Here is a 22,500-nt window from a genome sequence, read left to right as displayed (position 1 = left end):
TGTAAAGTGCATTGTGTTTCCTCTGGGTATGAAATGCGTTGTACAAATAAAGCTTTGATTGATTGATTGATTGATTGATACGCGTCGGTCCTCTGTTGCCCTCTGCTCTCTGGTTATTAAACCTTCTTTGGAAGACAGTGTGCCTTAGTTTTTTATCCTTGGTGTCCTCCACAACTCCCTGGATTACTTTTTTGCATTCAGCTTCACATGCTGATGCACATTAAATCCATTAATTGATTATTACTAGCGTCTAGCTTGTTAAGCAAGTGGGCATTTGGTTAATTTAGGCTCAGCTGTTTGGCGCTGTATGAGACTTACTTCACAACAGAGACAAATTAATGCAAGTTATAGTTTGGCACGAGGCTTTGGGAGCAAACAATACACTCGTTTGGTTTATGTGTTACCTGGCTGGTTAGCTGTCATCACTCGGGCACTCTGGATGGGGAAAGGGCAGGGGGAGGAGATGTGTGTGCAGCGCTGCTGCAGCGCACCTCCGTTTGTGTCCGCTTTCGTGTTTACCGTTGACAAAGGAAGAGAGGGAGGGGAGGGGCACGGGTGTGCCGCGGGCACGTGTGTGTGTGTGTGTGTGTGTGGGGGGGGGGGGGTCTGGCAAAATTACAACGCCTTTTGGGCCATTATTATTACAAGATTTTAATCGAGAATTGATCGATGTCACCATGGGCCACATGCAGTACACTGTAAATAAATAAATAAATAAAAGTAAAGTAAAAAAAAAAAAAACTAACTTTCATAAAGGCACTTATCTGGTCCAGAGGGCAAAGGGCAGGTGCTCTAACAGCAGCTAGTGTCTATCTGTGCACGTCCCTGCCTAGTGTACTACTACTGCCTAGTGTACTACTACTGTAACCTCACAGCAAGAAGCTCTCTCCGGGCCTTTCTGCGGAATTTGCTGTTGATGTTCTCCCCGTGTTCGCAAGGGTTTCCTCCCAAAGAACCCAATATGAAAAACATGCAGAAGAACAGATGCTCTTCAGTCCAGTCCCTGACCAGGATCTAGACTGAGCACTTGGACTTGGTCCCTGGGCGAAATGAACAATGACTGCCCACCGCTCCTGGCGGAGGACGACTTGGGACGGGATAAATGCAGGGAACAATTTCCACCGGCGGCCGCCGAAAGTTGCATGTGTGTGCCGTGTCGCCGCTCACTATAATGTGTGTGTCACTGTCTGGCAAAATAAAGACCCCCCCCTCCAGTCCTGTCAATTTTTATTGACATTGACATTAGTTAATGACAGTCATTTAGCTCTCATCCAAAGCGACTTAAGCTGACAAAACCTTATACTTTTTGAAAAAAAGATCCATGTCAATAGATTATATTTTGGTTTGATAACCATTCCTGAGTGGCAACTGTGTCATGATGTTACCCACCTCCTAAAGTAAACTGTCTAGTAGACGTTGGTGCAGATCCTGGTTCGGGCTCATGGTCGGGACATTTTTTCGTTTGGTATCATTGGCCTGGAGCTCCTCCGACCACCTGGAAACCTGCGCCTCTGGCTCCCTGACTGCCCTGAGCCCCTGAAGAGCAGAGCGGTCAGTCCTCACTGTGAAGGGCCAGGCAACACAGGTAGTACTTGAAGCGCCTGATGGCCAGCACCACTGCCAAGATCTCCCAGTAGCTTGACTGAAGTATGCCACCACTCTCTCCCCTCCAGGCCCCGCCCACCCACACCCACCCCAATCCCACCCACACCACTAGCGCCAGTGTCCAGGATGAAAGGGGGTTGGCCGGGGGAGACATTGCCTCCTGACACTGCTCAGTCCACACAAACTCTCTCTCTTTCTGTTGCAGCCTATCCAGTGCAGGAGAAACCCCATACAAGCCTCCTGTGGCACCAGGCCAGGCCTAGGAAGCTCCTCGCCTGCTTCCAGTCGGTGACCACCTGCACCCCGTCCTCCATGGTGCTGATGCTCTCACCCCCCACCTCGTGCCCTAAGAAGGCTACCTCTCTCTGCATAAACTGGCATGTTTTGTGTCCCCTGATGTTCCTAAATGCCACTAAAGGCTGGATAACTATCTGGCTGACTGGTCACATTTCTGTTGGTCTGTGTCCTCAAACACCAAAGCTATGGAAGTCTCTTCAAATGAATCCCGAGTGGAATCACTTAAAAGCCAGAGTGAGATAATAATGCAAGTTAAGCCTCCGAATATTTAGCAGTTGTGGCGGAAAACAACAGAACTCCCCTCCATTGTAGAAGCTCATCTTTTTACAAAGGAGAAAAACTGTCTTGGGGACTCATGCAATGTGTAATACTGCATGTGCGTGTGCATGTGTGTGTGTGTGTGTGTGTGTGTGTGTGTGTGTGTGAAAGTTTAGAGTGGAAACAACTACAAAAGACCAAGCAAGTAGAAACAGACAGGCCAATTCATTAACCTGACAACAAGCATGCAAGAGAGCACACGCACGCTCCCTAAGGTCTCAGCGCTGTTGACGTGTCTGGGTATGTGTGTGTGTGTGTGTATGTTGCATAATCCTCTCTCAGTCTTCCCCTCAGTCCTAAATTACAACCTCAATCGTAGCTGCAGCGCAGCACTGGATCGGGCCGGGCGTTTTGAGGGATAGAGGAAGGAGGAGACAAATGACAAATACATGAGGGTCTCTGCCCGGACCCCAATTATTTAAAACTTCTTAAATTAAAAAATATCTTTAAAATCATGTGGTCTGATTCTGCATCTGCATTGGTGTGCTTCTAGCACTCTTAACCTATTATTTTCTTTTAAACTTGGTAAATATGGGGCCAAATTGTAACAACCTATACTGAATGGAGCAACACCAACAACATCCCGAAACACGCTAATTTCACAACTATTATTTATCCCAGTTGGCTTAATTACGCCAAGAGACATGGCAAGATCTCATCCAAATGTGAAAGTTGCGAGGCATTGATAGTAGTAATCTGCCTAGGGCTGGGTTTTTACATCAATGTCCCGGTCCTTTCCCCAGCACTGACGCTTTTGACGAGTGTGGATCCTCTTCCGTGAATTCCATCAGGGCCAACACAGTTTCACAGGTAAGCAAGGAGGCCAGAGATTCTTCCAGAGTTTGTTGGCTTTGTAACTAACGCGGATCTCTGTTCTGGCTTGGCGATGAACTTGACGCGAGGGACGGTTCCCAGCGCTATCGGGAAAGGAGAAGGCAGGGGATGCGCGGCTGACAAAACCAGTGTCCAGGCAGGAGTTTCGGGGTGCGATCCCAGGAGAGCGCCCGCAGCTGTCGTCGGTGGAAGCGAGATGAGGAGCGACGATGGGCCGGGGGGCCACCGCACAAGGGGTGTTTGATTTAGGAGTAGGCAAACCTGACGGAGGTCCTTGCTGTGGAGAGGACGACGGAACCGTTGTGAATAGTCCTACTATGCTGGACCAATTTGCCGCAAAAAGCAAAGCAAAATGATTGCATTTTATTCACCTAAATGCCAGGAGTATTCTACCAAAGATAGATGAGATTCGAGGTGGGAGAACCCAGGTGGGGGCATCTCTGAAACCTGGCTTGATCCCAGTATCAATGACTGTGAGATCGAAATTGATAAGTATTGCCTCGTAAGGAAAGACCGAAATAGGAGTGGAGGTGGTGTTTGTGTGTTTATTAGATTACAGTTCTTAGTCAGGGCAGACCTGGACATTGATAATGCCGAGATCTTAATGGCAAACATTTGTCTTCTTAAAACTAAACCCATTCAAAACTTGTACTACGATCACTTGGAGAATCTATTACTGAAGTGCCCCAAATGGATGGAGAGTGAATGTATTTTAATAGGAGATTTTAACACTGATGTCATTAAGAAATCCTGCTCCACTTACAGTGGATTTGCCAGTGTATATATATATATGTTACGGTCAATGTGAGAAAACGGGGAATGTGAGCTTTTCCCGGTTATTGTGCACATTCCCTGACCTCGCGGGGAATGTAGGAGAAACATGTGCGTTTCTCACATCTCCCGGGTAATGTGCACATTCCCCGACCTTGCGGGAGATGTGAGAAATTGGTTAGTATTTCTCACATCTCCCGCAAGGTTGGGGATTGTGCAGATTAACCGGGAAATGCTTACAATTCCCGACCTTGCGGTAAATCTAGCAAAGTCCAACCGTATGCAAAACCTCTGCGCAGCCGGGTGGTGGGAGAGGGCTCGTGCTTAGAACGAGAGGCGCTTGACATTTTGCCCATGGTTTTCGAATACATAGCATCAATTGCATTAATGGAAACATTAAATTAATAAACAATCTCACTGTTTCACTCGTCCCACTCATCTGTTTCACGCGCCCCGCACGGCAGGGACAAGAGAAACAATGCACATCTTCTGTTCTCAGACGTCTTGAATTGAACTGTTACACCACAGAACGAAACTTACAACTAATAGGTTAGTAAAGGACATGTACAAGTTGTTTGTCATCAAAAAATGTAATCTCCATCTTTATTAATTTCTGTGTAAATCTGATCAAACCAAAAAGTGTTTCATTCGTCCCGGTCCTCCCCTACAGTTAATAACAGTCTGTGGTCTACCTTGAACAGTAATATAGCCTATGCTGCACACAGTGTAAGTAGTATTAGGAGGATAGGCCTAGACTCGTGATCAAGTTAACAAACGCAAAAGGAACATTGCAACAACAGGAAGGTGGGAACCTCCAAAGGAACCCTACACGTTAGCTAGCCGAAAGACAGACGAAAAGACGAAAGATCTCTCACAGGTGTGCGCCAGTAACGTTAGCCCAACTACCGTGGGTGCCTCTTATGGTGCACGACATCTGAGGTGTCACATAAGCCCTCTCCCACCACCCGGCTGCGTGAGTCTGGGATGAGTCTGGGAAAAAAACTGAAAAAAACGGAGAAGCCTGCTAGCAACAAGGCGAGCCAAGTGGCTAGCTCCGAGGCTAACTCATGCAGCCCAGTGACAGGTCGGACACGGGGCAGGATGCCATCCTTCAACCGATAGCTGAGCTAAAGACTGAACTGATCACTAAAGCAGAGACACAAACGGCTGAAATTCAGAGTCAGGTAGACCAGCTCAGAGCAGAACTTAAACTGGCTAACAACAACGCGGCCGCCAAACACAAGGCTCTGGATAAACAGGTAGTCGCCCTCGAGACGGCAGTGAGCAGCCATTCGGCAACAGGCCATGGCTAATGTCCAGAAACACCTCGCTACACAGAAGGCATGAAACAAAGACTTGGAGGCACAGTCACACTGCTGTAATCTACGCATTACTGGTATAAAGGAAGGGAGAGAGTACGGGAAGAGTCCGACAGATTTCGTGTCCCATTGCCTGAAAGTCACACTTAAAGGAGTAGTAAAGGGAAAATGCATGTTTAGCCCTGTTTTAAGGTTACTTATGATCATATACAGATCAAAACGTTGACAAAACTAGCACTTTTGAGAAAGTCTGATAATTGCTCTACCACCGTTTTGGTCATACAATGTGGGTGGGCACCTTGATAAATCATTCAAAAACATGTTAAACTCTCGATTTCAAAGACAAGAAGCTCACCAAGGGGGTAATTGGTGTCCGTTGGTGTTCTGACATCAAATTCGCCGCAAAGTATGAATCCTGTAGGGTTTTATTAATCATTTTATGAAATCCATTGACTTGTATTGAAGCGACTGTTGTAGATGTTTAGATCAATCCGCAGAGGGGATTCAGGAAGCGGAACTACTTACAGTAGCTATTGTTATTGTTTATGTTGCTAGGCTACCTAGTTTGCGGAAGTTACACGTATGTGCTGCGACTAAATAGTTCTATGCTAAATATTTAAAAAAGCCTTTCCAGATTAACTAGAATCTTACTTTATGGCGAATTATATGTCAGTACGCCAACTAACACCTCGGTGAGTTTCTTGTCTTTGAAATTGAGAGTTTAACATGTTTCTTGAATGATTTTGAAGGTGCCCACCCACATCCATTGTATGACCAAAACGGTGGTAGAGCAATTATCAGACTTTCTCAAAAGTGCTAGTTTTGTCAATGTTTTGATCTGAACCATTGTACAGTATATGATCATAAGTAACCTTAAAACAGGGCTAAACATGCATTTTCCCTTTACTACTAAGAGTTTGCTCTTTCCAGTCAATGACCAGTCCCGGCAGATGTCGTTTGAAGCGTATCCACTGACTGAAACTCAGGATGCTTTCACGTATCTAGGTGTATCAGTAACCCATAGATACCAAGACCTATTCAAACACAATTTTAAACCAGCCCTTGAGAAGGCCAAGCAAGACCTTACTCGTTGGTCAAAACTCCCTATATCATTGGCTGGAACAGTAAATTCCGTCAAGATGACAATTATACCCAGGTTCTTATTCCTGTTCCAGACAGTACCGGTTTTTATCCCAAAATATTTTTTTAAGGAGCTAGACAAGTCCATATCTGCATTTATTTGGAATAAGACTGTTCCACGAATACGAAAGGAGTTTCTGGAGAGACGGAAGGAGGTGGGAGGCTTAGAACTACCAAATTTTATACAATACTATTGGGCGGCTAACATTCATAAGATGATATACTGGGTGTCGGCGCCACAGGAGGATGGTGGCGTGGTTGGGGTTGAAATGGAGAAACACTCCACCGACCCTGTATCCCTATCTTCTTTAGTGAACCAGCTCTGTGGCCTAGTGGTAGAGTGTCCACCCAGAGACAGGGAGGTTGTGGGTTCGATCCCCGGCCGAGTCATACCAAAGACTATAAAAATGGGACCCATTGCCTCCCTGCTTGGCACTAAGCATCAAGGGTTGGAATTGGGGGTCTACATAACCAAAATTATTCCCGAGCGTGGAACCGCTGCTGATCACCGCTCCCCCAGGGGATGGGTCAAATGCTGAGAACAAATTTCACACGCTCAGGTGTGTGACAATCAGTGGAACTTAGTCTTAGTCTTAGTATGTGCTCTGTTGCCTCTCAGTAAACAGCGGCTTACAAATAACCACATTGTGAGTAACTCTCTTGGAATATGGTCTCAGTTCAGGACCCACGTTAAGCACAGGCAGGCCTTGTCCTCTCTCACAATTGTGGCTAATGCACTTTTTCCACCCTCTCTTATGGACTCTGCTTTTCGGGTGTGGTCAGGGAATGGTCTGGGGCAGATGAGGGATCTTTTTAAAGACGGGGTATTTATGTCTTTTGACCAGTTGGTGCGTGGATACAATCCCCCGCTGACATTTATTCTGATATTTGCAAGTGCATGCTTTTGTTAGGAAGCACTTCCCCTCTTTTCCTTCACCCCCATTAAATAGTTGGATAGACGAATGGCTGGGGTGGGATCCAATGCATAGGGGGGCTGTGAGTAGATTATACAGTGATATCCAGGAGATTACCCCCCCTTCACTTAGTCATATCAAGACAGCGTGGGAGGAGGACCTTGGCTATGACATCTCAGATAGCTCTTGGCAATTTGCGATAGAAAGAATACATTCAACATCTGTCTGTATTAGACATGGTTTGCTTCAATTTAAAGTACTCCATAGGCTTCACCTGTCTAAAAGTGGACTCGCCAGGATATATCCAGATGTTGACCCAACCTGTTCTCGATGTCACCAAGTCCCTGCCACTCTATGTCATATGTTCTGGTCATGTCCAAAATAAGTTACATTTTGGTCCCCTATTTTTGAGACATTCTCTTATATTTGTGACAAGGAAATCAGCCCTGACCCAGTGACAGCAATTTTTGGTGTGGTCCCTGAGGAGGTCGTGGTGTCTAATGCCCAATCAGATGTTATAGCTTTTTCCTCTTGGCTCGATGCCTTATCTTATTTGAATGGAAGTCAGCCACTCCTCCTACACACAGACTCTGGGTTGGGGATGTGTTGGCACATTTGAAGCTTGAGAAATTGAGATACTCAACCAGAGGATCCGTCCAAAGATTCTATAAGGTCTGGCAGCCATTTTTAGACTACTTCACCGCAGAATTCCCTACTAGAGATACTGAAATATAAATACTGTATGACATTCCTTTAAATCTGTAAGTGATATTATTTCTGGAGCTTTTGGATATATAATGTTTTTCAGTTGTGCGTTTTTTGTTTGTTTTAGTTTTTTTGGTGTTTGTACATATGGATATTGGTGGATGTGTCTGTCTTTGCATTTGAAAATTCAATAAAATTATTTGAATAATAAAAGCATAGGTAACCAAGCATAGATAACCAACATCTTTTTAAAAAGAAGGTAAAAACCTTGTCAATGGAAAATTGAGAATCACAGAATATGCCAGCCTGTAATTCTCCTAATGTTGTTGTGGTTGTTTGTTTAAACTATTGGGATATTGTAGAAGGATGTTTAGTTTAGATTGTTTTTGATGATTGTTGGATGCTGCCTACACTGCAAAAAACACTAGTTTAAATACAATAACTAAATACTGAATTTGAGGAGAAATTACTTAATTCTAGTGAAATTATCTGTCCATGCAGCAAGATAATGTTACTTGATAATAAATCTTAAAATAAGATGGTTCCACAGTATCCTAGACTTTACTGTGTTATGGCAATGTCCTTTTAAGCTATTGATATACAGTAGATCATTGTGCTTTAATTTTTCTATTTTTCTACTAATCAGCCGGGACTCACAACCATAGAGACCAAGGGATGGTCATGTTCTTGTTGAGCCAAGTGAGAAGCTGGTAGTTTGGCCTTTGCTTGATCTTCTAATAAAATGTATTCAGTTCTACAAAAGAACATTCTCAAACAAACTTAAAACACATGAGGCATGTGGCAGCCCCCATGTAAGTATGTATGTATTTTTGTATCCATCTATCATCTTCATGAGTGACAAACTGGCTGTTGTTGTTTTTTGGCTTGTCTTCCTGATTGCAGAGTGACTGAGGCTGTGCTCAATCAGTGGCCAATCAGTTTGGGTGGATGTAGTCCTAGGCCGGGGTTGGGTGGGGTTGCCAACAGCGACATCTCTGATTGGTGGATCTCGCGCTGTTGCACTATAGGATTGTGGGTAGTTGTATTTTTTTTCCATATGAGAGCAATAGTTTGAAGGGGACGGAATGAGGACAGAATTCAAAATAATTCTGAAAAATGTCACTACATCTACCATGTCAGTGAAATGTCATTTTTTTCATGAACATTGGAAATTTTGCAGTGAATATAAGAGAATGGCAGAGCAGATACATCTAACTAAAAAAGAATAAGAATAAGTCATAGCTTATTTACACCGTACGAATCCTGGATAAATATTTAAGTAGGTCTACATACTGTGATGAGAATGAGTTCTGGGACTCTGGACTGAGCATGGATTCACTGATTGAATTGATTGGATTGAAGACAGGTGGGATCGATTAACAGATAAGACTGGTCAGATGAAGAGATGCAAACATCTGAACAGTAAAAGGACCTGCTACAGATTAGGAACAAGCTGGCCTGATCTATCTTGAAGCTGTACTAAGCATGTCTTTGCTAGACGGAGACAAAGTGAAAATACAAAGTAAAACTACCCTGGGATACTCCCCCAAGGACAAACTACCCTGGGATACTCCCCCAAGGACAAACTACCCTGGGATACTCCCCCAAGGACAAACTACCCTGGGATACTCCCCCAAGGACAAACTACCCTGGGATACTCCCCCAAGGACAAACTACCCTGGGATACTCCCCCAAGGACAAACTACCCTGGGATACTCCCCCAAGGACAAACTACCCTGGGATACTCCCCCAAGGACAAACTACCCTGGGATACTCCCCCAAGGACAAACTACCCTGGAATACTTCCCCAAGGACAAACTACCCTGGAATACTCCCCCAAGGACAAACTACCCTGGGATACTCCCCCAAGGACAAACTACCCTGGGATACTCCCCCAAGGACAAACTACCCTGGGATACTCCCCCAAGGACAAACTACCCTGGAATACTCCCCCAAGGACAAACTACCCTGGGATACTCCCCCAAGGACAAACTACCCTGGAATACTCCCCCAAGGACAAACTACCCTGGAATACTCCCCCAAGGACAAACTACCCTGGGATACTCCCCCAAGGACAAACTACCCTGGGATACTCCCCCAAGGACAAACTACCCTGGGATACTCCCCCAAGGACAAACTACCCTGGAATACTCCCCCAAGGACAAACTACCCTGGAATACTCCCCCAAGGACAAACTACCCTGGGATACTCCCCCAAGGACAAACTACCCTGGAATACTCCCCCAAGGACAAACTACCCTGGAATACTCCCCCAAGGACAAACTACCCTGGGATACTCCCCCAAGGACAAACTACCCTGGGATACTCCCCCAAGGACAAACTACCCTGGAATACTCCCCCAAGGACAAACTACCCTGGAATACTCCCCCAAGGACAAACTACCCTGGAATACTCCCCCAAGGACAAACTACCCTGGGATACTCCCCCAAGGACAAACTACCCTGGAATACTCCCCCAAGGACAAACTGTGCATAAAGGCCAATTGCTAAGCTAAATGAAACTATGGGGAAGGGTGCATGAGGTAGGAAGAGGAAGAGGAGACAAATCACAAATACATACGTTTTCAGCAGAACTGCCTGGACCATCATTTAAAACTTTAAAATGTCTTTAAAATCATGTCACACAGCACAATGAGTATGCATTCACATTTATTCTGCATGAACTCACAAAGTTACACTAAGTCTAAAAAAAGTTTCCACAGAATGTAAAAGGCACCACAAGGGGTAAAAATCTAAACCAAACAATAAAACCAAGGAACACACTGAATTAGTGGAGAACAAAAGACAAAGCTTACAAGCCTACAAACTTACAAGATAGCAAAGGATACATCAAGGACAAAGCACAGCTACAGCACATAATGAACAGACAAAGAACTGGACTGGGGGAGCTTCATGTAGGCTATATATACACAGACTAACAAGACAGGTGGAAACCAATCAAACAATGACTGGCACAGGTGTCCTCTCAATCAGAGTCAATTCATCCAGTTATAGTCCTAGGATCTGCTATTGGGGCGGGGTTGCCAAAAACAATGTCTCTGATTGGTGGAGACATTGCTGTTGCACTATAGGATCGTGGGTAATGTATTTCTTCCTGTATGAACAGCAGTAGTTTGAGGGGACAACATGAGGACAGACTTCAGATAAAATTCATAAAATTTCCCACTACATCTACGTCTATGTCATGAAAATTGTTTTTTTCAGGAACATTGGAGATTTATTGAGCGAGAATTTGCAGTACAGTAGGACCCCACTCTTCCGAACTTCAGAGATCCAAACCTCCCGGTCTACCGGACAGGTTTAAAAAAACTTATTTTTTCCGAGCCTGCTATCTTACTGGTGGGATTTTCATTACAGTACTGTAGGCATTCTTGCATTTAAATCTGTCATAATAAACACGTACTGTATCCTACTGTGAATAAAAACAGAACTGTATGTAGACCTACATGTTGCCTGTAGGCTGTAGTCTACTGTCACGTTTCATTTCTTTGTTACTTTAATGTCGAGTGCAAAACGCAAACGAGTCTGCTGCGCGAGAGCCGAATTCCTTGGTAGCCAGAAAGCGCTTCAGCAACCTGAAGCAGAGGAGCATCGAGTCATTTTTCATTCCCAGTTAATGGACTTCAGGAACACAGACGTGTTGTGAGCATGCAGATTAGCCAGACCTACTGTATTTGTTAAATAATAATCTACAGCCTAGACTATTATTAGTCATAGGCATACCTAGTTAGCCTACATCGGTTGTTTAGGCTGCAATAGCCTAAGACACGACAACTTGTCTGTCATTTCATTTATTTATTTATTATCATTTGCTCTAATTGTTCTAATGTTGGGTTGTTTTTAGGCTATACCATTTTGTTCTGGGAATACAGTAGCCTATCGATGCAGCGTAGTTCTCGTTTGAGAATAAAGTACTGTATTTGATCAAAGCATGCACTCAAGTGGAAATTCGTTTATTTTATTCTAGGCTACTGTAGGCCTATTATAGGCTAGGCTGTATGAGTTTAGTTGGCTATTTGATTGCAATTTTGATGCATTTTCACAAGTAATTAAGGGTATTTATCGGTGTATTATGAGTCTATATGAAACAAGTAGGCTACCACTTATTGAATTTGGTGCATTTTAATATATGTTTCAGTCATCTGGACATTTCAGAGATACGAACGACCTTCGGTCCCGTTGGGTTCGGATAAGTGGGGTTCTTCTGTAGTTGCATACAGTAGGCTATTGTTTACAGTAAAACATTATGATGTACTGTGGGCTCAATTTATGATATTTTATATATTTGATAAAAGTCTGTGAAGATTGTTTGTGGAGGACAGTCTGAAGATATAGTGTAGCAATTGGGGTGTCAATTAACCAAAACATGTGTGAGGAGTAGGGTTTGATTGGTTTTACAGTGTTTGAGAGTGATGGACTTCATAATTCCTGCCAGCTCAAAGTATACGGACATTTCTGCTCACTTGGGCCTTTTTGTTGGTAGCTGCAAAGTGATAGGCTAGCACGTACGGCTGATTTGTTATGATTTTTATTTTATTTTATGATAAGTTTTGCATTTTAGACTGTTGCTGTAGCGCCACCATCAGGATTATTGGCCCACAATGCAGGTTGAGGATTTTTGTCATAGGACTGGACCTCTGTGAAAGGTTTGGTGATTTTTCATGCAAGGGAAGTCAAGGAAGAACAATATTGGGAAATACAAGAGGGACCGTCAGCTGAGGCTGCCTGGCCCCTAATTAAATCCTCTGGCAACTGTGTGAAGCTGTGAACGGATTTCTATTGTACAGCTAGAGGACAATAGGAAACATCACTTAGAAGTACATAACAGACAATGTTCCGTAACTCACTCTCTCATTCTCTCATATTACCTCCGGCGACAGGTTATGTTTTCTGTGGCATGCATGTGTGGGTGTGTGTGTGCGTTTGTTAGCAGGATTACACAAAAACTCCTGGACCAATTTTCATGAAACTCGGTGGAAGGGTGTAGCATGGTCCAACGTAGAAACCATTAAACTTTGGAGTATTTCCAAAACACGGGTTGGGTCCAGGTCATGACCGAAAGAACGAGATCACGGATACAAGCGGCCGAAATGAGTTTTCTCCGGAGGGTGGCTGGGGTCTCCCTGAGAGATCGCGTGAGAAGTTCAGTCATCCGGGAGAGACTCGGAGTAGAGCCGCTGCTCCTTTGCGTCGAAAGGAGCCAGTTGAGGTGGTTAAGGCATCTAGTGAGGATGCCTCCTGGGTGCCTCCCTAGGGAGGTGTTCCAGGCGTGTCCGGCTGGGAGGAGGCCGCGGGGTAGACCCAGGACTAGGTGGCGGGATTACATCTCCGCACTGGCCTGTGAGCGGCTAAAGATTCCCCAGGCAGAGCTGGTTGATGCTGCTAGGGAAAGGGATGTCTGGGGGCCCCTGCTGGAACTGCTGCCTCCGGGACCCGACCCCGGATAAGCGGATGAAGAAGATGGATGGATGGATGGGTTGGGTCCATGGGCTGCCCAAACACGGCCAGCCATTCACCTCCTTTCATTTTTTTAACCAGGATTACGCAAAACCTACCTGTGTAGGGTGAAGGGGTGTAGCATGGGCCACCTTAGAAACCATTACATTTTGGAACAGATCTGCATGACGGGCCGGATCCACGAATGAAAACAAAACTTAGAATGAAGCCAGCTCCCTGTGTGGGGGTGCTAGAGACATGGGGTTTGGACCGGGGTGTGTGTGTGTGTGTAGAACCCATTCAATTTTGGCGTGGACAGAGCCACAAAATGCATTCAGGGGCAGAGGTCTGTGCTCTCTGAGCACCATTTCTAGTTCTCTCTCATTCTCTCTCTCTGTCCCCTCCCTGGTTATCTGACTGCTACAGATCCGATGACACTCAGACACTTTTTTTTTCTTCTCTTCTTTAAAAAAATCTCAGGTCTATTATTCGAGTTCTTGTGTACTCGTGTGTGTGTGTGTGTGTGTGTGTGCGTGCAGAAGGGCATCAGCTCTATTATTAATGGTCAACTCCAGAGTCACTGAAGTCTCTCTCATCAAATGTCAGACACCAACCCAGTCCCTTACTTTTGACTCACCCATGAAGTTGAGGTAGCCCTCTCCCCCCAAAGTGTGTGTGAGGAGTCGGATCATCTTATGGAGCTGCAGCCCACGGTCGATGACGGGGGTCATGGGAACTAGAGAGCTCATGTTGGTGTACATCTCCTTATCCATCAACCAGAAGGCAAGGGACTTATCCCCTACTAGAGCCTAGGGAAGAACACACACACACACACACACACATACACACACACATACACACACACACACACATACACGTACAGTTAGGTTTACTTCATCTCTCATCTCTTCAGAAGACCAGCAGCATTCACCAGACGACCACCTCAGCCTGTCCTGTTTGACTTCCAGCCCAGAGCAGGAGCAGAACACACAGATTAGAACCTGTGGATCAGATTAGATGGTGTAGCCGCAGCCTACCTGGTCATGACTCTCAGAATAGCAGATTGATGCCTCTCCTCGTCTCCTATTGGTCAACGTATGGACAATGTTTCCCAAGTCCCAGTCCTCATCCTTCACCTCCTTCAGAATCTGGACCAGAGAAGAGGAGAGAGGAGGGGAGAGGCAGGAGGAGAGAGGAGGGGATGAGAGAGGAGGAGAGGAGGGGAAGAGAGAGGAGAGAGGAGGAGAGGCAGGGAGGAGCTATGACCCAGCTACTGTATGAGTCACAATCTCTTTCTCTCTCTCTCTCTCTCTCTCTCTCTCTCACACACACATACACACACACACACACACACACACACACACAAACACACACACACAAACACACACGCACACACACACGCACACACGCCACCGTGTTTTCTCCTGGTGTGTGTACAGTCAATGAGTATACAGTCAACTCTACAACAGACTCTAAAGCTTGAGGTACTTTTCTTCAGTCGCAGAGTTTAAATCCTTGGCTCTTGGTATTTGTACTTTGACCTGTAATTGTTTTTATTATTATTACTGAATATTGTATTTGTTCTGTTGTTATTTTTGTATTGGTGTGAACTTGTCAACACTGTAAGAGGGACAGATAGATACAGAGAGAGAGAGAGAGAGAGAGAGAGAGAGAGAGAGAGAGAGAGAGAGAGAGAGAGAGAGGGTAAAGACAGTAGCCCCGTGAGTTTCTCTCCCAAATCAGTCTGGATAAATGAGGGAAACCTCAGTGCTTTACGATAAAGCATTATGGAACGAGAAGCCGTGGGATGCCACGGATATCGCCACGGCTAGCGGGAGTGGTTAGGCTGTTACACCCCGCTAGCCGTGGCGATATCCGTGACATCCCACGGCTTCGAGTACAAATTAACTTATGATAATTCTCTCCACTTTACAAGGAGTTGTATCACCTAATTACTTTGACATTACTGCTGCTTTCTGTCACCTTATTTATATGAAATTACTTGATAAAATACCACCTAGTATATTACCACCTTATTTCTAAAAAAATAACTTGATAATTAGCACCTAATTATGAGGAAATTACTAGGTAATTTCAACCTTATTTCCAAGAAATTACTAGGTAATTACCAACTTATTACTAGGAAATTACCAGGTAATTTTGACCCCTAAAATGAAGTGTTACCTACTTTTGTTAATGTTCTTCATCTTCAGTTTTTTTGTTAAATAAATGCGGTGTGTGTGCGCGTGTGTGTCAGGTAAGGTGTGACAGCAGAGCTCTGTGTGATTGTGACTGTCAGCTGCCAAGATGATGAAGGAAACCCTCTATTCCCATCGGACCTTTTAAGAATTTGTCCCCCATTGCCAAATCAGCTCTCTGTCAAGAGGGACAGATACTGTATACAGAAAGAGAGAGAGAGAGAGAGAGAGAGGCAACGAGAGAGAGAGGGGGAAAGACAGTAGCCCTGTGAGTTTCTCTCCCAATTCACTCTGGATACTCTCCATACAGATCCTTTTGGGCCTGATCAGAACACGATCCTGCCAATCAGCGTTGGTTCTGAAGAATTTGAAATACAAACAGCTATGCTGGGCGGGTTTATCACAGCGAGGAGCGGTTGAAGTCAGCGCATGATAGACAATTTCAGATTTTTTTCAGATTGTTCATCCAATCACCAGCCACGTATTTTTGAAAGTGCCTGCCCTTTTCCAAACAGTTTCCAACGGAGAGTTCCCAGATGGTTATGTGAAGCAAATGATCTGGCATGTCAGAAAAAGGGAATAAGAGAGAAATAGAGAGACCTCTGAGAAAAAGAGCGAGAAAGACAGAGAGATGAGGATGATCTTGATCCTTATCTTCTCCGTCGTAGTGCATGTAATTGCATCGCCACTCGCCTAATTGTTCAATCTGGCGTTTGTTTCTGGTAAAATCCCTGCTGTGTGGAAAGCTGCACAGGTTCTATTCCGTGGATCTCCGCCCCACAGGGCAAGATCCTTATTGGCTTAACCAATCTTAGCTAGCTACATGGACTAAAGAAAAAAAACATACACGCACCTGCGACCAATCAGAACAGGTGCACTACTATAAAGGTGTGCCGAAGCCCACACATCTGCTCCTAGAAACTTTCAGCTCGCGTACGACTGAGAAGAAAGAAGACGACGACTAGCCAGCGACTCATCATGGAGCCAGCGGCATCCCTCGCGCTCCCTGGCCGGTGCTGTCTAGTCTGCTTTAGAGATTCTGCGATTGCGGCGCCCTCAACAGTGACGTGCGACAACCACTCTGCTTCCGCTGCATGGGGCCGCAGCGCGCCAGGGCGGGTCTGGTTCTGTCTCCTGACTGCCAGACCTTCGCTCAACTAGAGCCTCTGGAGAGGCTTCGCCGGGCGCACTTCTTCAACCGCCGCCACCGCCGGGGAACGAAGACCCTGCACCCGTGGAGGGCGGCTCAGACGAGGGAGAAGATATGGGCGTTCCGCCGCAGCCGCCGGCGACCATGCTGTCCCTTCCTCCATCTGATGAAGAATAAAAAGGTTCTGAGGCCGATGGTGACTCAGCCTCGGAAGCCCCTGATGCTAGTGGCTTCTCCTCCGGTGATCCTGAGCACGGGTCTTTTGACCACGATCTCCCGAAGCTACTGGAAAGAGCCGCTAACCCATCTCGACATTCCCCTCCAGGAGGTTGTGGCTGTAAACGCTGGAACCCGATATGGCCACCGTCCTTGTGCCTGGCTCCTCCCTCCGGGGCTCGGCTAGGAAGCCCTCCATGCCTGACCCCAAGGACAAGACAGCTCTGTCCCTAAGGACAAGACCACTCTGTCCCTTGCGGAGAAGAGCTATGCGCTGGCAGCGCAGACTGATGCGGCCAACTCATCAATCTCTACGTTTACCATCTACCTCAGCAGCTAGCTAAGGATCCCTGCTCCGCCTCATCGGAGCTGCGTGTGGAGGTCGTCGAAGCTTCCGGGGGCAGTTGCCCAGCTTGTGAAAGCCGCTCCGCTAACTGCCTCGGTGGGGTTATGGCCACCTTTGTCATCCAAGAAAGCCATCTGTGGCTTTTGCTGACTGGTCTGCATGAAGACCAGTCAGCCCTCCTCACCTCTCCAGTAAGCAAGTCTGGTTTGTTTGGAGCGTCTGTGTCCAACCTATTAGAGCAATGTCGGAGTCAGGAGCAAGACAGACTCCTCCTAGCTTGCCGCCTCACCGCTCCTAGTGAGCACAGTGAGACGGCGTGTCCTCGTGCCTCGGCCGCTACTGTGGGCAAGCGCTGGTGTCGAATCAAGCTTTAAGAACCTGCTCTGGTGTCTTGCCCGCCTGTTGCCCGTGGACCGGCTCCTCCCCACCCTCCATCCCGATCTTGCTCGCATGAGGCGGAGGATAGAAGGCGCTCAGCTCCAAGTCCCAGATTTTTAAACGGCATTTCTTTTTGTTTTAGGGCTGATCAGTAGGATTTTAGTTTTGTCCTCGTTTAGCTTTAAGAAGTTATTGCTCATCCATTTATTTATTGCTAGACGTAGGGTAATAATGGAGTTTATAGCTGCAGCATCATTCAGTTCAGCAGAGATGTACATGTTGCGTGTCATTCGCATAGCTATGGAAACATACATTGTGCTCTCTAATAATATCCCTGAGTGGTAGCATGCATAGTGAGAATAGTAATGGACCAAGGCAGCTCCCTTGTGCAACCCCAAAGCAGGTGTCATGTTTCTGAGACACATGATCTCCAGGCCTGATGTGTTATGGTCCTGGCCATTTGCCCCCTGCTCACGGCCTGGACCCTTACCCCTGGACCCTGAGCTCCAGTGCCCCTGGACGCTCATCCCCGCCCCTGGACTCTTTAAGCCCTTTTTCCCCCCAGCTCACCCCCTGGTCCCGGTCCAGACCCTCACCCATGCCCCGGAACCCCGGTTCGCCCTGAGCCCCTGTTTCCGGCCTGGACACCTGTCCCTGACCCTGAGCTCCTGGGCCCCCTGGACCCTCCTGGACCCTGAGCACCTCCCCTCCCAGTGACTGCCCCTGCACTACCCCCCAGATAATTTTTTACACTTTGATCACATTGTCACTAGGTCCCTGTCCCAGCCTCGTTCCCTGTTCCCTTCCCTTGTGTCCTAGTTCTCTCTGTTCGCATGTTGGTGTCTTGTTGGAATCCTTCCATGTCCTTGTCTGGGTGATTGTCTGCACCTGTGTCTCATTATATCTTGTTGCACACCTGTACGTTGTTCCTTGATTGTTCTCCCAGAGCACATATCCTGTTTCCTTTGCTCTCTGTCGGTTGGTTCATTGTCTTTTGTTAGTGTGTTGCTCCCTGTTGTTGCTCTGTTTACTTTTGCCTTTTTTTTTAGATTAAAACCCTTTTGAACCAGCGCTGCCTGCCGTCTGCATTTTGGGTCCTACCTTCACCACCCCTGCGCCCTAACATGACGTAGAACTTTCTCCCTTTGATGTACAGTATGCTCTGAACTGACTAATGAACGGGAGGTTGGATATCGGCCTGTAGTTGTTCAGTGCATTAACATCTAGGTTGGGTTTCTTTAGTAGCGGCTTTACAACAGCTGTTTTGAAGGCATCTGGGAAGATGCCTGTTTGAAGAGACATGTTTATGATCTTCAGGACGACTTGAAACACTGTCAAACACCTGTTTAAATAATTCTGTACAGTAGGTACAGGGTCAAGTCATGAGGTAGAGAAGTTAACTCAGTGACAATCTTACAAAGCTCTCTTAATGTGATGCGTGTGAATTTCCACATGGTTACATCTTTTTTACTGAGTTTGCTGAGGTCGTCTTTGTTTATATCAGAGGTAATACTGGCTCCAATTGATGTTATTTTGTTATCGAATAACAATGTGGAGGAGGGGGGCAGTGGTGATTTACTGGTCTATAGTGGAGAATAATACGCTAGAGTTTCCAGCATTCTCTGTAATACTCTTGGAAAAATAATCATTTCTTGCAAGTCGTGTTGCTTTGTTGTAGGCAGTCATGTTTTTTTTGTATATATTACAGTAAACGGTAAGCCTTGTTTTCCTCCATTTTATTTCAGCTGCCCGACGTTTCCTCTTAATTTCATTAACGCTGCTATTATTCAACCATGGGGAGACTCTGTCAGCACATCTCGTGTTAACCTTTAGTGGAGCAACGGTATCTAATGCAGTTGACAAGGTACTGTGGGAGTTTTGGACCATCTCATTTAAAGAGCATTCATAGCTGCGCGGCTCAAATTATTTAATATTGGCTTCAGCCTTGCCGTCTACGAATCTCTTTTGAACCAAGGTGTGTTTGTTTATTTATTTAAAATAGGGACAGCACATATTAATAAACATTTAAATAAATACATACATGTAAATATGCCAGATATAGCCATCAGGCTAATTTTCATCTGTAGTCCCTTGTCAGGTTGATGGCAGAATTAAAAAAAAAATCACAATACATAATTCACAATACACCATTACAAACACACAGTACATAAAACATAGCAGAGTAGTCCACCTGACCTAAAACTTACTCCATACAGTAACAAACATAAACCCCCCACCCACACACACACTCCCACACACCCCACTCTCAATGACTCTGCGTGCACACACACACACACACACACACACACACACACACACACACACACACACACACACACACACACACACACACACACACACACACAACAGATCAGTGTTGACACTGCTGGTTCTCCAGGAGCCATTTTTTAATACTACATTTAAACTATGTTTCTCTTTTGGTCTCTGATAAAATTAGTTTGGTATCAAAAAACGCACAGTGGGGGGCGCCCCAGTAGCTCACCGGTAAGGAGCGCCCCATATGAAAGCTAGTCCTTCGCGCGGCGGACCGGGGTTTGATTCCCGGCTCGGGTCCTGTGCCGCATGTCCTCCCCTCTCTCTCTCTCTCCCACGTTTCCTGTTTCTCTCAAACTGTCCTGTCCCATTAAAGCTGAAAAGCCCCCCAAAAATATCTACAAAAAAAAACAATACGCACAGTGATAGTGAGAAATAGGTGATTCGAGCACTGATACATTATCAATGTTTAGCCTTGTTGTTATTACTAAGTCCAGAGTGTTACCATGCTGGTGAGTGGCTCCATTTACATGCTGGGTAGGTTCAACGCTGTCCAGCTGATTCACAAGTATCACTGGAGCCATCCTTCTTATTAATATGAATGTTCAGGTCTCCATTGAAGATCAATCTATCATATCTAGTGATACCAATTTAAATTAGCTCTGAGAATTCCTGTAGAAACACTGATGAATATCTTGGTGGCTGATGTAATGTAACGATGAGCACTGATAATTCTGCTTTGAGATCAAGAGCAAGATATTCAAACAATATAAATTCACCCAAGTCAATGTCATTACAAGAAACTGAGTAGATAAAATGGCTGCAATCCCTCTTCCTTTCTTGTTTTTTTTTCTAGCTGATTGATACAAATGATAGTTTGGAGGACACGCCTCCATCAGCGTTGCTAGTTGTTAGTTGCTAGTAGAGTTGTTTAGCCAGGTCTCGACTAAAAACATGCAATTCAAATTCTTTTCAGTTATCAGATCATTAACCAAAAAGGATTTGTTAGACAATGATCTGACCTGAAATGTTACTATTTTCAGACGTAGAGTTTCTGTGATAGGACAGGAGACTGTCTGTGGCTGAACACATTTAAGATTACTGACAACAGGCACCAGGTGGTCTGTGATTTCTACCATGCTGCTGCTTGGGGGTCTGTCTCATTTCTGGTGGACACCTGAACGACACCAACGTTGGGTTACTGGTTGGGACAGAGACATCCTCTGAGTGGTGCCTTCTGAGTGCGTTGGGGGGGGGGGTGGTCGTTGGGGTCCCTGGGACAGAGACCCCCTCCTCATGGCCTGGGTGATGTGATGCAGGGGCCTCTTGTTTGGGGTTTTGGGTGTTTTGGAGCAGAGGGCCAGGTGAGGGGGGAGAGGCACAAGCTTTTTCCCTGGGCGCTTATTTTATTATTCTTATTTAGTAACGACATTGCAATGACTTATGACTTCGTATTTGATTTGATGTTGTTTTGTTGCATCATGTTCCTATTATGTATTGGTTTTTTATCAGGGCAGCATTGAAAAAGAGAGCTTGCTCTCAATTGTCTTCCCTGAATAAAGAAAGGTTTCAATTCAATCCAAAAAGACCTTAGAGAGAGAGGAAGCAGAGGGTGAGAAGTCCTCCAACTTCACTTTCAAACTCCCCTCCCTCCCCCTCAGCTGTGACTGCAGTGAATAGCAATGAGTGGCTGTGGTGTGTGTGTGTGTGTGTGTGTGTGTGTGTGTGTGCAGGGCAGGCAGTAAAGCAATGTGATAAATGTAGCATTTCAATCACAATTTTTATGAGCGTTCATCTTGCTGATTTTAAAAGGGAGGCTCTGTTGTAGCCAAATGAATGGTGATGAGAGGGATGGCGTACACACACACACGCACACATGCACACGCACACATACACACACACACACACACACACAAGCACACACACACACACACACACACACACACACACACACACACACACACACACACACACACACACACGCACTCTTCACAAGCTGGATGTCCTTGGGGTGTATCGTAAAGACGGGAGCAGCAGACTAGGATAAGTCAACAGCCAGCCAGTGAAAGCCAGTAAAGTCAGTCACCCTGATCGCCACTGCAGTATGCACCTGATCCACACTGAACAACATTGTGTGTGTGTGTGTGTGTGTGTATACGTGTGTGTGTGTATGTGTGTGAATCTTTGAATTCACATAGAAAGATTGAGGATGTTTCTGCAGGAGAAGAAGAGAATCAGCATGAAAGACTGATGGTAAAGAAGAGAGAAGAGAATACACAGAGGACGATAAGGGAGAGAGAGTGAGAGGAGACCGGAGAAGCGCCGCAAACTGACGTCAAAGGCTTCCATGACTCAGAGGAGGGGAGACGAGAGGAGAGAGAGACGGCAGGCGGAGAGAGAGAAAGAGAGAAGAAGATGACAAGAAAGAGGGGAGACAAAGGGATAGCGATTCCGAGAGAGAGAGAGCTGAGGGCGCCGGGGGGGAGGTGCTTAGAGGAAATACTTCAAACTCACAGAGGAGGACAGGAAGCTCACTCAGGACGACAGCTGGCAGGTCCGAATCACGAGAGACATCTCAGC

General features: G+C 45.8%; 1 protein-coding gene across 1 annotated transcript in view; it reads right to left on the bottom strand.

The window, feature by feature from the left end:
- LOC311318506 (1,4-alpha-glucan-branching enzyme-like) overlaps positions 1-22,500 on the bottom strand; it is a 145,780-nt gene that overhangs the window by 24,538 nt on the left and 98,742 nt on the right. Inside the window, exons 11-12 of the mRNA XM_084449855.1 lie at positions 14,396-14,506; positions 13,996-14,167 (exon numbers count right to left, since the gene is read on the bottom strand). Coding sequence (XP_084305981.1) covers positions 13,996-14,167; positions 14,396-14,506 — 283 coding nt within the window. The remainder of the gene's footprint in view (positions 1-13,995; positions 14,168-14,395; positions 14,507-22,500) is intronic.

The sequence above is a fragment of the Borostomias antarcticus genome (assembly GCF_949987555.1).
Source record: "Borostomias antarcticus genome assembly, chromosome: 15".
Lineage (NCBI taxonomy): Eukaryota > Metazoa > Chordata > Actinopteri > Stomiiformes > Stomiidae > Borostomias > Borostomias antarcticus.
The sequence above is the reverse complement of the archived record's forward strand: the minus strand, read 5'-3'. Positions and strand labels throughout refer to the sequence as shown.